The sequence below is a fragment of the Hyaena hyaena genome, unplaced genomic scaffold (assembly GCF_003009895.1).
Source record: "Hyaena hyaena isolate Hyena2069 unplaced genomic scaffold, ASM300989v1 scaffold_163, whole genome shotgun sequence".
In the NCBI taxonomy this organism is placed as follows: Eukaryota; Metazoa; Chordata; class Mammalia; order Carnivora; family Hyaenidae; genus Hyaena; species Hyaena hyaena.
The window spans coordinates 1999100-2017181 of record NW_024080794.1 but is presented as its reverse complement, the minus strand read 5'-3'; the positions used below and the strand labels follow the sequence as shown (position 1 = coordinate 2017181).

General features: G+C 38.1%; 1 protein-coding gene across 3 annotated transcripts in view; it reads right to left on the bottom strand.

The window, feature by feature from the left end:
* N4BP2L1 (NEDD4 binding protein 2 like 1) overlaps positions 1–18082 on the bottom strand; it is a 34483-nt gene that overhangs the window by 3045 nt on the left and 13356 nt on the right. Inside the window, exons 2-5 of one of the 3 annotated variants that reach the window (XM_039239830.1) lie at positions 3878–4005; positions 3503–3591; positions 948–1016; positions 9–511 (exon numbers count right to left, since the gene is read on the bottom strand). In XM_039239830.1, coding sequence (XP_039095761.1) covers positions 368–511; positions 948–1016; positions 3503–3591; positions 3878–4005 — 430 coding nt within the window. In that variant the 3' untranslated portion in view covers positions 9–367. Of the gene's footprint in view, positions 1–8; positions 512–947; positions 1017–1065; positions 1143–3502; positions 3592–3877; positions 4006–18082 lie in introns of those variants that run through there. The other 2 variants (XM_039239829.1, XM_039239828.1) reach the window with 2 other exon arrangements.

The window sequence follows — 18082 nt, the reverse complement described above, 5'->3', positions numbered from 1 at the left end:
GCAAACATGTACTTAAGGCAGTATATCAAAAGGAGTTACATGTATTTTACAAGTCCTGCATCATTATATCAATATCAATCCCTAGCCTCAGGATTTAACTCTCACTAAAGCATAACATCTCTTTAAGGAGTTATCTTTCAGGCTCCACTCCAGTTTTTTTCTGCTGCTCTAAAGCTAACAGAGTTTCAGAAATGCTTTGTTTTTGGATATCTCAATTCTGTGCTTCAAGGTATAAAAGAACACCATGAGATCTATTTATTATATATTTGCCTGTTAATCAATGCATATATCTATAATCAATTTGTATCAGTTCGAGATACTTCTAGATGCTAATTAAAATAATCTTAAATTCAAGTGGACATCAGAATCAACTGGGGATATAGTTCAAAATGCAATTACCAGAAACTCCCACTGTGGCGTGGGGCCCATGAACTAGGATTTTTACAACCACCCCAGGCAATCCTGATGGTTTGGGCCACAGACCCATTCTGGAAGCACTATCTGCTTGTAACTATAGGATAAATCAGTCTTATTCCTAAAAAGTAAATTCTGATCTCACTGATTACTTTAAATCATTGACATTATCAAATAGCACAGTGAGTATCAACACCCATGCACTCAATCAACAAGTTAGTATTATTTGGATACTTACTGCTTTATAAATTAGAAGCAGCATCTAGGTCATAAATGAACCACAGACTGTTCAACATCTAAAGATCTTTATTTAACCTCAATGCAAAAACACCACTGACATGTGCAATCTCATGCAGAGAAAAGTGCTTTCAAACGTTCATTAATGAAGAAGCATTTTAGCAGAAAGTTAAATGTGTCCTTTAAAAGGACCAAGTCCAAGCCAAAGTATAGCATTTAGCATTATATTAGAAAACTGACCCAAAACTAAAGTCTTCACATTAATAAATCCGAAGTTATCAATTTCCAAGAATTACCATTTCTGGCCTGAAAACTACCATGTCCATTTCCAGCCTGAAAAGATTCTTTTGTTCGGTCTGAAATACCTGAAAACAGCAGGATACATAATGAGGAACTAGAAAAACAAAGAAGTACCTTGCTAACTCTTGAACGTTGAATTTCCAGCGAGTGTCAGGTTCTCGGAATATAACTTCATAGTTATTTTCAAGTGCCTGATTTTTCAAAAGTACATAAAACATTGAAGACATGGTATGTATGTTTGGGAATGTTTATGCTGCCATTTAACATTTACTATAAATCTTTTCTAAAAGTCCTTTCATTTTACCAGTAATCCAAGGCTTTAGTTTATCTTAACAAGTACTGTTGGTTCATTTCCATACTTAGCCACACTCAGATTATATTATGGTTCCCAATGATAAATTTTGGTCAATTATGTCTACTACGTAGGAAAATGATAAAGGTTTTTTGTTTGGGGACTTTTTAAAAAAGATAGCTGAACTAGTTTTAAATATCCTGTCCACACATATGAGAAGTGAATTCAGGGGCTCCTCAAAGTCCCTTATGTGATTATCACTGAGTTTCCCTCGGCCAAATGCCTTGTCCCATTCCTCATGCCTCAGCTGGAAAGTGAGGGTGCCCTAGGAACAGACCTTATGCGATAAAAGTGATTTCCCAATACTCTTTTTTTTTTTTTAAATGTTTTATCTATTTCTAGGAGAGAGAGAGAGCGAGCGTGAGCAGGGGAGGGTCAGAGAGAGAGGGAGTCACAGACTGAAACAGGCTCCAGGCTCTGAGCTGGCAGTCAGCACAGAGCCCGACGCGGGGCTCGAACCCACGAACCGCAGGTACATGACCTAAGCGAAAGTCGGACGCTTAACCGACTAAGCCACCCAGGCGCCCCTCCCAATACTCTTGAGAAACTCTTCCCGCCAAGAGGGGCTTTCACCACTATGTACTACAGTCTGGTCCAAAGCACAACACCCCATTTTCCTCAGGTGTACAGTCTGCATATAAACATCCAAATAGTCTTTACATTCATAAATTGCCTACTCCTTTTTTATCTCAAAATGTGACCTCTATCGTCACTATTGTTTATTGTGTTATAAAATACAGAAACAAAACATCTAAAAGATTTTCTCTTCATTCTTGACATTGAGAATGGACCCTTCTAATTAGAAAAAGATTCAGATATCATATCTGGAAAATACCTAATTTCTGGGTCTTAATAATAGCTGTGGGTGGCTTAAGAACATTGTACATTCCAGGGGCACCTGGGTGGCTCAGTCGGTTTGGCGTCTGACTTCAGCTCAGGTCATGATCTCTTGGTTGGTGGGTTCAAGCCCCGTGTCGGGCTCTGTGCTGACAGCTCAGAGCCTGGAGTCTGCTTTGGATTCTTTGTCTCCCTCTCTCTCTACCCCTCCCCTGCTCATGCTCTGTCTCTCTCTCAAAAATAAATAGACATTAAAAAAAATTAAAAAAAAAAAAAAAGAACATTGTACATTCCAGATAATAAAAAAATAAGATGATGTTTTTCCTTAAGCCACTCTCCCACTAACTGTTGGTTTCGAGTTGTGCCTTAATTAACTTGACTGTTCATGTCCCCATTGGTTTCTCCCCCAAGTGGACTCTTGGTCCATGAACTGAAGTAACTACGAAGTTGATGTTCATTCCTTCCTACATTCACCCAAAGTCCCATAGGCGGGGCCTAAGTAAACCTGATGGATGTACAGTTGGAGAAAAGCACACCTGTATGTAAGCCCTTTTGCCCCCAGATTAAAATGAAGCCATAAATAGATGCCACGAGCCCAGTTTCTCAGAGATCTTCACTTTACAGTCAGACAAGTGGGTATTATGTGTAACAAAATTAGACTACTCAGCTCTCGTCTTCTTGACCTGTGTGTTTCAGGATCTTTTCTCCTGTCTATATGCCCAATAGGGAATGAGAACTTATTACCAGAAAAGGTGAAATATGTCTGAAAATAGAGCATAATTTAAAATACAAACATAGTTTTGTTCCTCTTACTGTTCTTTTCTATTCTGACAATAGGGGAACTAAGTTGTTATCTTTGTATATTTATATTTGTATTCTAGTATCTTAATAGGGTTACAGTGTTAATCCTAAGTCTGTTTAAAAAAGAAAAATGTTGCCCCGGGACTCTCATGCGGCAACACTAAGCAGTACTAAAATCCCTGCTTGTGTGGGATTTCAGTGTCCTGTTAATATAATCTACAACTTGGCCAAGAAGCACCACCTACCCCAATATTTCTCTGCAAGTTTCAGAGGGCGCCCCTGTGTATATATGTCTCCCCTTCGAAAAGCAAGACAGAAAAACTATCAAGAATTTGGACCAAGGAGTATTTAAAAACGTACCCTAAGGGGTTGTTAGCATCTCAGCAAGTTTCAGCCATTCAACAATAAACATTAAAATAAAACCTGTTTACCTGCTCTCTGAGAGAACTACTATTAATCAAGATGAGATCATGGCAGATCAGAAAAAGAGGAAAGAACAAATGGTTCAATTTTCTCACAAAATTTCTGGAACTGAGAAATCAGAATGATGCTGGTTCCTACCATGACTGCATAGGGCTTCATTTCCCAGGCGTGGAGGTTGGTATTATCAATAATAATGGGGGATATGCCATTCCTCATTGCTTTTCTGGCTGCAACACAATGTTATATAACAGTGAGCAACATGCAACAATCAGAAGGGTGAGCGTACTCCACATTTTATTTTTATCACAGGATGTCCTCATTACACAACTTTAGTGCCACCTATTTCAGAACCCATTATCAATAATTTTCTTTTTCCTGTAATCTAGGGAGGTTATGCTCTGGCATTCTCTTTGGGAAGGGAAGGATAGCAGAACGTTTTACTACATTCCTTCCATAAAACGTATTCTATGTGCACAATAGGGTTTCCCGGGAGTTTGGAAAGGAATTTGTCACCTCTTTTCTGGTTCCACTTATGCGCTTCCTCCAGGAAGTCAGGATTGAACTCATAGGCACCATCTTCCCTGAAGAAAAAATCATCCGTGCTGAAAATCAGAGCCCTGGGAAAGTCGTGTTGCAATTGTCTAGAAAGTGGGGAAATAAGAGATTACTTTATGACTAGTCACAGTCATTATAGAAATTATTTCCTTCCATCTCTAACATTTAGTGGTTTATGAGTCCACCAGGTTGTGTGTTGCTGAAATTCAATTTAAGGAGAGAGATGCTTGTTATTCATAGGAGGCAGGAGAAAACTGAGAGGCGGCTGTGTGTGCAGCACAACTCCTAAAACTCAGAAGTGTGGTCACCACATTGACTTCTGCTGCACCAAAATGACTCTAGACACAACTCGAAGGTTAAGAAGAAGGCACGATGACTGCGGGCACTAGTCCTCCCAGCCATTGTGCAGTGAGGTACCAGTACCCCCCACAGTCCTGCCCCCGGGTGCCATGCTCCAGGGCTGCGGCCCCTCCCTTCCCCCACAGGCTTTCCCTTGTCCTGGGTCCCTCTCCCTGGGGCTCTGCTCTCTGTAAGGACCCATCTGAGAAACTAGTTCTTGCTGAGGTATTATGTAGATAAAAGTGATGTGTGTATGTGTATGCACCACCCCAATAAGGTAACATATTTACATTTTCACAGTGACCTAACCCAAATGAAAAAAAGCACAGCAAGAGAAGGAAAGAGGTAGACCCAGCATTCTCCATGCCTTCTTAAATTTCTATCACATTTCTCTGAATATGAAAATATCACGGAAAAAAAGGAAAAGTATCATGGAGTGCCCCGTATAAAACAAAACAAACAAAAAACATACTAAAGTCTGCACAAAATCAAAGAGAAGATGTTTCCACTTGAAATCCTTATTCAGACAATTTGGTGGTGCGTTGGGTAAGATGCATATTACAGTAGTAGTAACTGGGTAAACCTCTGAGCTTCCTCTCATCTGTAAAAATCAAGTATAATTTCACCTATCTTGCTAGGTTATGAGCTAATAACATGCAAAACATGAAATGTGGCACCTGACACAATGAGCGTTGGTTTCTTTTTCCCTGCAGCACCAAGACAAATTTAATAGGTAACCAGAATATATGACAAAATGAATACACTCTGAATAAAAGGGGGGAAAAAAGAATATAAAAAAGAGAAAGGTTGGAAGAAAAAAAAGATTGGGAGAATGACAAGAAAAGGAAATGCAAAGAGAAAAGCAGAGCTGTTCAACTGTGTTTGTTTCTTCTTCATGAGAAGAGTTATCTTTAATCAGAAAAGAACAGAATGAGCCCAGATCATAAATAATGTCCTAGGTTGCTCTGAAAAGCTTGGATTCAATTCTTGACTCTTCGATATCCAGTCATATGACCTATCTCTCTAAACCGTTTTCCTGACTGAAAAACACAGATAGTAATCACTACATAAGATACAGGAACTTCTAGTAAGGCTCAAATGAGATAAGATATGGGAAAACATTTTGCAAATGGTAAGGTACTTTTTACAAGTGTAAAGTACTATTATTTTATCAATAATTATAACACAGGAGATCAAATTTACCAACCCAAACTATTTATATGCCACAGTAATAAAATGCATTGGAGTGTGTTTGTAATCATGAAACTACTGTAAGTGAAGAAGATGAAAAAAACAAAATAAAGCAAATGCCTCAATTTTCAAGAATGAGTGAACATACTCCAGAAACAGTAAATAAACATTTTGGTCAGAATTCTTCAGAAGGCTTGATCCAATTTAAAAAGAAAGCAGCATAGGGGCTCCTGGGTGCCTCAGTCAATTGAGTGTCCCACTCTTGATTTCAGCTCAGGTTCTGATCTCACGGTTCATGACAAGCCCCGCATGGGGATCTGCACTGACACCATGCAGCCTGCTTGGGATTCTCTCTCTCTGCCCCTCCACTGCCTCTCTCAAAAATAAATAATAACACTTAAAAAAAAATTCAATGGAGGTAATCTTACATTTTGATTTAAATAGGAATCTGATGGTCTGTTGATAGCCTTGTGGAAAAATGTAGACAAGAAGTTATAATGTAGTTTAATACCCAGAGATTATTAGATAACTATCTAACTCATTAAACATTTATTGAGCATTTAGTATATGCCAAGTGCTGGGTGAAGTTAAGGTACAAAAATAAAGTAAAATAGCTGCTTTCAAGGAATTCACAGCCTAGCCAAAGGGCCAGATGCAGCCAATCTACAGATGAAGGACAAGAGAACTTGGGGGTGGGAACAAGATCTGACAGGAAAGTATTATGAAGGAGATGATATTTGACTTGGATCTTGAGAAATGAGAAAATGCTGTTGCTTGGGGGAAGCGGTTAAAAGCATGAGAGATGAGGGGCACCTGGGTGGCTCAGTCAGTTGTGTCAGGTCATGATCTCAGGGTTGTGAGGTTGAGCCCCACATACGGCTCTGTGCTGACAGCAGGCCTGGAGGCTGCTTCAGCTCCTGTGTCTCCCTCTCTCTCTGCCCCTCTCTCACCTGCACTCTGTGTCTCTCAAAAATAAATAAACATTGGGGCGCCTGGGTGCCTCAGTCGGTTGAGCGTCCGACTTCAGCTCAGGTCATGATCTGATCACGGTTAGTGGATTAGAGCCCAGCGTTGGGCTCTGTGCTGACAGCTAGCTTGGAGCTTGGAGTCTGCTTCGGATTCTGTGTTTCCCTCTCTTTCTGACCCTCCCCTGCTCATGCTGTCTCTCTCTCTCAGAAATAAATAAAACATTAAAATTTTTAGGGGCGCCTGGGTGGCTTAGTCGGTTAAGCGTCCAACTTTTGCTTAGGTCATGATCTTGTGGTTCGTGGGTTCGAGCCCCTCGTCGGGCTCTGTGCTGACTGCCAGCTCAGAGCCTGGAGCCTGTTTCAGTCTGTGACTCCCTCTCTCTGGCCCTCCCCTGCTCACGCTGTCTCTCTCTCTCTCTCCTAGAAATAAATAAAACATTAAAAAAAATTAAAATTTTTTAAAAAATAAGTAAAAAATAAACATTAAAAAGCACAAGAGGTAAGGGGAGGAAGCTAATGCTTTAGGGCTTGTCATGAGAAGGGAGCTCTAGGGAAAAACAAGAACAAAGACGCTAAGGATTAAAAGTGGCAAATCATATTTGAAGTGGTTCCCCATTCTGTGTGCTACACAATTTAAAGAGAAATTTGGCAAGCTGGAATATATCTGGAGAAAAGTGACCAGGTGTGAAAACCATGGAAACCATATCAGGTGAGTAAAGATCATCAAAAGAATGTACAGGTGTTTAAACTGGGAGCAGATGATAAAAGTGATTCATGACAGTTACCCTCTGATACCAGAAAGTCTGTTGCATGGAAAGGTAATGAACTGATTTCATGGATCAGCAATTTGGGCTGGGCTCAGCGCAGCTGTTCTGCAGGTCTGGCCGGGGACTGACAGTTCATTGCAGCTACAATCATCTGACAAGCGAGGGGCTAAATGGTCTAAGCAAGCCTCATTCATTTACAAGTCTGGTGGTGCTGGCTGCCTGCTGGCTCTTGGCCCACGTGGTCTCTCACCCTTCAAGAAGGCTAATCCAGGCCTCTTCACAAACTGCAGTGCTGCAGAGGGCAAGAGTGCAAGCTTCTAGGCTTCCACCACATTCTACTGGTTAAAGCGAGTCACTGGGGTGGCCCACAGTGCAAGGGTAAGAAACAATGGGACAGGTGGCAAGGAAAGCTGGCCATAAAAGAAAGTAAGTGACAGAAAAGTATAAAGGAGATTTGATGAAATAAATGTTTCCATATAAATGTCTTTTATTTGACTTCAAAGATACTCAAACTGAAAAGCCCAAATCTCAAATCCAAACTTTAACCTCGGACACAAACAATTATTATAACGACACCTTAGAAAATAATCTATAGGCAGCACTAAACACATGTGTATTTTATATTTATATGTGTGTGTGTATTTTGTACTTGTGAGCATTTTATACAGTTTTTAAATTCTTTTCATCAATGTTATCTAGTCTAAATAATGAAAGCTGCATTCAGAGGTTAAATAATAGTGTATTTTTTCCTTATCTTTGTATATACTAAGTTAAGCAAGCAACTATGTATATGGGTTCTGAGATTTATTTTTTCTTTTTGGTTCCAGATTCGATATCCTTTCAAACTTTGGTTTCATTTGTTTTTTTATTAAGTCTGCCATTCATCAGTTTTGTTGTACTTTTTTACCATTTTCAGAGTTGGATTTCCTTTGTACATAGTCTTGTCTGCTCTTGTTCTCCTCTTTATGGTTCAAATTATCTATTGGAAGTTACTATTCTCATTCTCTAATGTTTCCTTCAAAAAAGCTTTAAGGGGCACCTGAGTGACTCAGTCTTTGGCATCCAACTCTTGATTTTGGGTCATGTAATGATCTCCTGGTTCGTGGGTTTGAGCTCCACGTCAGGCTCTGCACTGGCAGTGTAGAGCCTACTTAGGATTCTTTCTCTCCCTCTCTCTCTGCCCCTCCCCAACTCACACTCTTGATCTCTCTCAAAAATAGTTTAAAAAAATTTATTTTAAAGCTTTAAGACATGAGTGTCCAACTGACATTTTATTTCAATCCTATTTCCTTCTAGAAAACAAAACAAAACACACACACACACACACACACACACACACACACACACACACCAGAGAAACTACTGCCTTCCTTGATTGTAAAATTTTGACTTAAAGTAAAAGTTAAATTGTTCCGGACCACCATGGGGTTAGGCCACCTGCTCATCATTTCCTAGGACATATCTGACCATAGCCTATTTAGTCCTCACAACAGTCAGGCAAAGATAGGAATGTTTTTCACCTTTACAGCTCTCATGGGATCTGGGGAGGCTCAAGGGAGTAGGAGGTTTATATGATCTTCCTGAATAATCATTCCTTCAGAAACTTGTTTTATCTTCACCTGAATGTTAAATTAGCACTGGCAGGTACACTAGCATCTGGAACCTACAGGACAATGAAAGCTCTCCTAGCTAAACAAAGAACTGATTAAATAGACAAATCTTGAGATTCCCAAACTTAGGTGGAAGCAATAAATACCATTCCATCAGCTTCAGAAGTGATGAGGACAATGCATTAGCTCTAGCTTTCTGTATGGTGGCCAGGAGCCACATGCTTTGGGGAAATGGAGAGAATGAAAATAAAAGAAAAGGAAAAAGTAGACAATTACTGCCACAGCACCTTCACTTCCACAGCTCAAATTCCCCCCTCAAATTCACTTAAAATCACTACTATGAGAGAAACTCAAGGTACTCATCTTGATTTCACTACTTATCACTCTTCCATGTAATTCTTTCTTTAATCGTAAACACCCATGGAAACATATTTAGGTATCTATTAGCCACTCACTGACAAAGTCCAATGTTCCTATGCAATTTTGAATTGGATGCCCAACTTTTATATGGAAATTTTCCAACATGCAAAAGTAGACAAATAATACAGTCATTCCCCCAGTACCCATGACCCAGGTTCATCAATTATCATAGCAATTCTCATTTCATTTGCTTCATACTTCCTTTCACCAAATATCCCATCAGTGCTCACATTGCCCTGCTTGTCTCCTAAATGTATCCCTAGGGCTGATTTGTTTGAAGCAAGAGCCAAACAAGATCCACACATTGTATTGGGATGCCAAGTCCCTTACATCTCCCTTCTTCCATCACTTTTCTCTCTTCTTTTTATTTCCGCCTGAATTATTCCCCATAAGCTTTCATATTTAGAAGACCTTTAGAAGTAAGTTGAAAGAATAATTCAATGAATAGTGCCTATCCTTTATCTAGTCACCCCGTTGTCAACATTTTGCCTCGTTTATTTCTCACGTACGAGCTTTTGATGAACCACTCAAAAATTAAGTTGCAGACATCATGGCACTTTCTTCCTAAATTCTTTGTCAAGTATCTCCTATGGATAAGAACATTCTCCTACGTAACTACAGTAACATTATCACATTTAGAAAATGAACGCTAATTTATAATATCTAATGGTAATAGAATTTTTAAATTTTTAAATATTTCCCTGATGGTCCCAATAATATCTTTCATAGGTTTGAGTACTGCATTTGGTTATTATGTTTGTGTCTTTAATCTAGAGCTGCCCTTGTGACTTCTTTGGTTTCCCTTTTTGAAGAGTCCAGATCAGTTGGCTTAAGTACACCCCACATTCTATGTTATTTTGGTGATTTCCTCATGATTAGATCCAGGTTAGACCAGGTTACACCTTTTTAAAAGGAAAGTACAGAGGTAATGTTTGTGTACTTCTGTTTGCACATAATGACAATTTGTACTGTCATGTTCATTTTTGTCACATGGCTTTTAAAAGGTGGTGTCAGCCAGATCTCTCCAACCTAAAGGAACATTGTTTCCCTTGTAATATTATGTAATGGCAGGTCGGATGGTAGGGGTGGGTGCGAAACTGTGAGACCCCAGGTAACGATCCCGTTGCCTACCAGCCTTTTGCCCAGTGATCTTCACATTCACTGCTGACCACTGCCTGAACCAAGTATTACATCAGGAACTGCAGAATACTGATTTTTCTCATTATGTAATTTCTTCTATATTTACTTTGTGGCACTATCTCATAAAGAGGCGCTTTCTCTCCCTTTTACTAATCTTTACCATCATCATTCTTTACAATATTCAAATCGTCCCATATTTGGCCAGGAGGTCTCCCTTCAAGTTGGCCCCCGTGTCTTATATAGGCTTCTTTGTCTATACAATCGTAAAAATACTGTTTTTCTTTCTAATTAGAAAAGACATACATATTCACTACAGAATGTTTTTAAACAGAAAACTGCAAAAAAGGGGAAATGCCTATATTCCTGCAGCTAAAAATAATTATTAACATTATGACCTTCTTTTCAGGAAATAGATAAAAAGATAGATAGCTGAGTGAGTAGATAAATAGGTAGGTAGAATTTCGTATCTGATGTTCTGTTACATAAAAACAGAAACATAGACCACACCAAATTTTCACAAACTTACTTCCAAAACTATTATTCCAAAACTCATGAAATATATTTCTATGACATAATTTTTAATGATTCTGACATAAATATTGACTTGGATATACCATAATTTACTTCACCAATACCCTAGAGGAAGGCATTTATTTTTATCCCCAACTTCTTTGATTATCAGCAAGATTATTTTACATGTGCTAATTATTTAGAGGTACTCTTTTATGAATTGCATTTTCATGTCCTTTGCTAATAAACATTATCTGTTTCTTACTATGTAATGTCTTTTTAATTTTGCTTATGATAAACTCTAACAGAAAAGTCTTAATTTTTAGAAATATTTCTAGTCACATGTACCATCTTTTATTTTCTACTTTCTACCTTTGATGATACATTTACAGCAATCTTTCCCACTCCACGTTTATATAAATATTCATCCTTGTTCTATTACATTTTACTCCCCAGTCCATCTCAAATTTTATTTTGGTATCATGTATTGGTTAAGCATCTAACTAGATTTTTCTTCCACATGGAAAACTGGTCATCCCAAATCCATTAATAGAATAATCTATCAGTTCCCTATTGTTTTGAAATACTTTTTATTATATACTAAATAATAACAAATAATGAGGCCTCTTATTGGACTTTTGATTTTTTCTACTAAGCTTGATGTGTAAATTCTTCATTATCTTCTTTTCCATTATCTACTGACTATTCCAGTCAGTAGTTGTGAATTTTTCCTTTATATTATTTATATTTTTATTTTCTCATTTTGTTGAAGAGGACTTTCTGAACACTACCACACGAAAGGATATTTTTATGTAAGCTCTTCACCCAACGTGGGCTTGCGAATCTTGAACTCAAGAATCACATGCTCTACTGAGGCAGCTTGGCACCCCAAAGGCCTCCTTTTATTGTGTCTTTGATTCTCCTCATGGTGGGCTAAAATTGGTTGTTCCAATAAATTTCCTTTTCTTTTCAAGAGTGCTAAACACTAAAGAAGGAGCTTGGCATATATCATCTCTCCTTTAGCTTTATAACAATCTTATGAAGAAAATATTTTCTCTAGTTTTTAGATAAAGAAACTAAGGCTTCAAGATGTTATATAACTGATCCAGGTTTACACAGCATGGGTGCTGTCCCTGAATTTTACCTCAGGTCTACACAGAGTCAGGATACATGGGTATTAGGTACTTGGCAAGCTCTTGTGGATCTGAGAAAGACTGTCTATTGTCTTTACACATTAGCAGTTTGGCTCGAAGAGAATTACTGGATTACAGTCATTTGCCACAGATGTTTAAAGTTCAAATATGTCTTAGTTAGAAATGGGTTTAACTGGGGCACCTGGGTGGCTCAGTTGGTTGAGCGTCCAACTTCGCCTCACATCATGGTCTCACGGTTTGTGGGTTTGAGCCCTGCGTCGGGCTCTGTGCTGCCAGCTTGGAGCCTGCTTCAGTTTCTGTGTCTCCCTCTCTCTCTGTAGACATACCACCTGGATCTGATAAATGTTAACATTTTCTTTCTTTTTTTTTAATTTTTTTTTGTATGTTTTATTTATTTCTAGGAGAGAGAGAGACAGCGTGAGCATGGGAGGGTCAGAGAGAGAGGGAGTCACAGACTGAAACAGGCTCCAGGCTCCGAGCTGGCAGCCAGCACAGAGCCCGACGCGGGGCTTGAATCCACGAACCGCGAGATCATGACCCAAGCGAAAGTCGGACGCTTAACCGACTAAGCCACCCAGGTGCCCCACATTTTCTTATATTTGTTTTGTTGGCTTAAAATTCAAATAACTTCCCCCCACTGCCGCCCTTAACTCTGGCATTCCCAGACACCTTTACTATATTTCTCTTTTCTCTTTTCCAGGGAACTTATCACCTCCTAACATAATATCCAATTTCTTTATATTCTGCATCTGCTTCCCTACAGCTGGCATACAAGGTCCGTGAGGGCAAGATCTTTGTTTTGGTCACTAATTATTCTCAAGCACTTAGAAGACTACCTGAAAAATAGTAGGCGCTCAATAAATATTTCCTGAATGAATAAATGAAGGGAAAGTGTATTTTTATATGTATTATACGTGTGGACTTAGTCCACTCCTTTTAATGACTGTGTAGTACTCCATTATCAGCAAGCATAGCTAACATTTTACTGTGTTCTAACACTATTTGCATGGCTTTACATTTCTTATATAATGCGCAAATAGATCTGTGAGATAGGTACTGTATTGTTAGTAACTCCTGTGTTACGGATGAAGAAATTAAGACCAGTGGGTGGATACAAAATCAACATACAGAAACTGGTTGTGTTTCAGGGCACCTGGGTGGCTCAATAGGTTAAGCCTCTGATTCTTTATTTTGGTTCAGGTCATAATCTCAGAGGTCCTGAGATTAAACCCCATGTTGGGCTCCACACTGAACCTGGAGCCTCCTTAAGAATTCTCTCTCCCTTTCTCTCTGCCCCTCCCCCACTCACACGTGTGTACTCTCTCAAAATATATATTATATATTATATATTAATTATTAATATATTATATAAATATTAATTATATAAAATAAATTAAAAATATAAATTGGTTGTTTCTATATACTAATATCAAAACATCTGAAAAAGAAATAAAGAAAACAATCCTGTTCACAATATTGATAGAAACAATAAAATATGGGGAGTGAATTTAACCAAGGAGGTGAAAGATCTGTATATTGAAAATAAAAGATACAAAACATGACATCAAAAACATAAAACATGGGTGGGGGAGTAAAACTGTAGTGCTTTTATTTTATTTATTTTTTTAATTCCAAGATTGTATTTAAATTCAAGTTTGTTAACATATAATGTAGTATTGGTTTCAGGAGTAGAATCTAGTGATTCAGCACTTATATACCACACCCAGTACTCATCAAAAAAAAAAGTGCCCTCCTTAATGCCCATAACCCATTTAGACCAACCCCCCACCCAACTCTCTTCCATCAACCCTCAGTTTATTCTCTTAAGAGCTTCTTATGGTTTGCCTCCCTCTGTTTTTATCTTATTTTTCCTTCCCTTCCCCTATGTTCATCTGTTGTGTTTCTTAAATTCCACATATGAGTGAAATCATATGGTATTTGTCTTTCTCTGACTGACTTATTTTGCTTAGCATAATACACTAGTTCCATCCACATCATTGCAAATGGCAAGATTTCATCTTTTTTGATGGCTGAGTAATATTCCACTGTGTGTATATATGTGTGTATACATACACACATACATATATATACACATATACCACTTCATATTTATCCATCATCGGTCGATAGACATTTGGACCTTTCCTTTTTCTTTTCTTTTCTTTTTTAAGAGAAAGAGAGAGAGAGAGAGAGAGGGTGAGTGCCTGCGTGTTAGCAGAGTAGGGGCAGAGAGAGAGGGAGAGAGAGAATCTTACGCAGGCTCCATGCCTAGCATTCAATCCCAAGACCATGAGATCATGATCTGAGCCAAAATCAAGAATTGAATGCTTAACCAACTAAGCCACCCAGGCACCCATGGGCTCTTTCCATAATTTGGCTATTGTTGATAATACTGCTATAAACATTGTATGTGCCCCTTTGGATCAGTGTTTTTGTATTCTTTCAATAAATACCTAGTAGTGTAGTTGATGAGTTGTAGATTAGCTCTATCTTTAACATCCTAAGGAAACTCCAGGGTGTTTTCCAAGTGGCTGTACCAGTGTGCATTCCAACCACAGTGTAAGAGGGTTCCCCTTTCTATGCAACCTCGCCAACATTTGTTGTTTTCTAAGTTGTTAATTTAGCCGTTCTGACAGGTGCAAAGTGGTATCTGATTGTGGTTTTAATTTGTATTTCCCTGATGATGAGTGATGATGAGCATTTTTTCATGTGTCTGTTAGTCATTTGTATGTCATCTTCAGAGAAATGTCTCTTCATGTTTTCTGCCCATTTTTTAGCTGGATTATTTATTTTTGGGGTGCTGAGTTTGATAGGTTCTTTATAGATTTGGGATATTATCCCTTTATTCGATATGTCATTTGCAAATATTATCTCCCATTCTGTAGGTTTTCTTTTAGTTTATTTGATTGTTTCCTTCGCTGTGCAGGGCCTTTTTATCTTGATGAGGTCCCAAATAGTTCATTTTGCTTTGTTTCGCTTCCCTCCAGAGACGTGTCTAGTAAGAAGTTGCTATGGCAGAGGTCAAAGAGGTCAATACAGTTGCTGCCTGTGTTCTCTAGGATTTTGATGGTTTCCTGTCTCACATTCAGGTCTTTCATCCATTTTAAATTTATTTCTGTGTATGGTGTAAGAAAGTGGTCTAGTTTCATTCTTATGCAATTCACTGTCCAGTCTTCCCAACACCATTTCTTAAAGAGACTGTCTTTTTTCCATTGCATATTCTTTCCTCCTTTGTTGAAGATGAGTTGACCATATATTTGTGGTTCTATTTCTGGGCTCTCTATTCTGCTCCATTAATCTACATGTCTGTTTTTGTGCCATTACCATGGTGTCTTGATTATTACAGCTTTGTAATACAGCTTAACCTCCAGAATTGTGACACCTCCCAGTTTGCTTTGCTTTTTCAACATTACTTTGGCTATTCAGGGTCTTTTCTGGTTCCATGCAAATTTTAGAACTGCTTGCTCTAGCTCTGTGAAAAATGCTGGTGCTGATAGGGATTGCAAGATTTCTACACAGATTGCTTTGGATAGAAAAGACATTTTAACAATATTTATTTTCCCAATCCATGAACATGCAATGTTTTTCCATTTCTTTTTGTCTTCTTCAATTTCTTTCATAAGTGTTCTATAGTTCTCAGAGTACAGATCTTTACCTCTTTTTTAAAGGTTTATTCCTAGGAATCTTATGGTTTTTTTTGTGTGTGCAAATGGGATAAATTTCTTGGTTTCTCTTTCTGCTGCTTCATCAATGGTATATGGAAATGCAGATTTCTGCACATTGATTTTAGATCTTGTGACTTCACTGAATTCATGTATCAGTTCTAGCAATTTTTTTATGGAGTCTTTCAGGTTTCCCACACAGAGTATCATGTCATCTGCAAAGAGTGGAAGTTTGACTTCTTCCTTGCCTATTTGGATGTCTTTTATTTCTTTTTGTTGTCTGGTTACTGAAGGTAGAACTTCCAACACTATGTTGAACAACAGTGGTGAGAGTGGACATCCCTTAGGGGAAAGTTCTCAGTTTTTACCCATTGAGGATGATATTGACTGTGGATCTTTTGTATATGGCCTTTATGGTGTGGAGGTATGTTCCTTCTATCCCTACTTTCTTGAGTGTTTTTATCAAGAAAAGATGGTATATTTTGTCAAATGCTTTTTCTGCATCTATTGAGGGAATCATATAGTTCTTATGCTTTCTTTTATTAATGTGGTGTATCACATTGATTGATTTACAGGTGTTGAACCACCCCTGCATCTCAGGAACAAATCCCACTTGGTTGTGGTGAATAATTATTTTAATGTATGCTTGGAATTGATTCACTAGTATCTTGAGAATTTTTGCATCCATATTCATCAGGTATATTGGTCTGTAATTATTCTTTTTATTGGGATCTTTGGTTTTAGAATCAAGATAATTCTGGCTTCATAGAATGACGTTGGAAGTATTCTTTCCATTTCTATTTTTTTGAACAGTTTCAAAAGAATAGGTATTCACTCTTCTCTAAATGTTTGGTAGAATTCCCCTGGAAAGCCATCTGGCCTTGAACTTTTGTTGGGAGATTTTTGATTACTGATTCAATTTCCTTACTGGCAATGGGTCTGCTCAAATTTTCTATTTCTTCCTGTTTCAGTTTTGGTAGTTCATGTTTCTCAGAATTTATCCATTTCTTCCAGACTGCCCAATTTGTTGGCATATAATTGTTCATAATATTATCTTATAATTGTTTGTATTTCTGTGGTATTGGTTGTGACCTCTCCTCTTTCATTCATGATTTTGTTTATTTGGGTCTTTTTTCTTTTCTTTTTGATAAGTCTGGCTAGGGGTTTGTCAGTAAAGCCCAAAGCTAGCAGAAGAAGGGAAATAATAAAGATTAGAGTAGAAATAAATGACCTAGGAGAAGAAAACAATAGAAAAAGTAGAGTTTTAGAATGTGTTAGAAATTAAGTGATTATCATCTGAAAAATAGTTTGCTATATATATATATATATATGTCTACATATATGAACCTCATCATAACCACAAATAAAAAAACCTATAAGGGAAACAAAAAATAAAGAGAAAGGCCTCAAATCATAACACTAAAAAAAAACCCATCAAACAACAAGAGACCAAGAGAAGAAACAGAGAACACAAAAACAACCCAAAGAAAAATGTAAATGGCAATAAGTACATACCTATCAATAATTAGTTTATATTTAAATGGGCTAAATAGTCCAATAAAAATACATAGTGTGGCTGAAAGGATTTTTTAAAAAATCTATAGAGGGAGCCCAGGTGGCTCAGTTGGTTGAGCATCTGGCTCTAGATTTCAGCTCAGGTCATGATCTCCCGGTGTGTGGGACTGAACTCCTTGTCAGGCTCTGTGCTGACAGCATGAACCTGCTTGGAATTCTCTCTCTTTCTCTCTGCCCCTCCCCTGCTCACACAAGCACTCTCTCTCTGAAAATAAATATTTTATTAAAAAAAAATCTAGGGGCTCCTGGGTGGCTCTGTCAGTTAAGCATCTGACTTCAGTTCAGGTCATGATCTCACAGTCCATGATCTCAAGCCCCACATCAGGCTCTGTGCTGAAAGCTCAGAACCTAGAACCTGCTTTGGACTCTGTGTTTCCTTCTTTCTCTGCCCCTCCCCCATTCACACTCTGTCTCTCTCTCTGTCTTAAAAATAAACATTAAAAATTTTCATTAAAAAACCTATATGCTGCCTATAAGAGACACGCTTCAGCTCTAATGACACACAGGCTGAAAATGAAGAGATGGAAAAAGACATTCAATGTCAATGGAAAAGAAAAGTTGGACTAGCAATACTCATATCAGATAAAAACAACTTTAAAACAAAGACTGTAACAAAAGACAAAGACATTACATAATGATAAAGGGGTCAATCCAAGAAGAGGATAGAACTTTCATAAATATTTATGCATCAAAAATAGGAGCACCTAAGGGTGCCTGAGTGGCTCAGTCAATTAAGCATCTGACTTAGGTTCAAGTCATGATCTCAACGGTTCCTGAGTTTGAGTCCCCCATGAGACTCTGTGCTTACAGTTCAGAGCCTGCTTTGG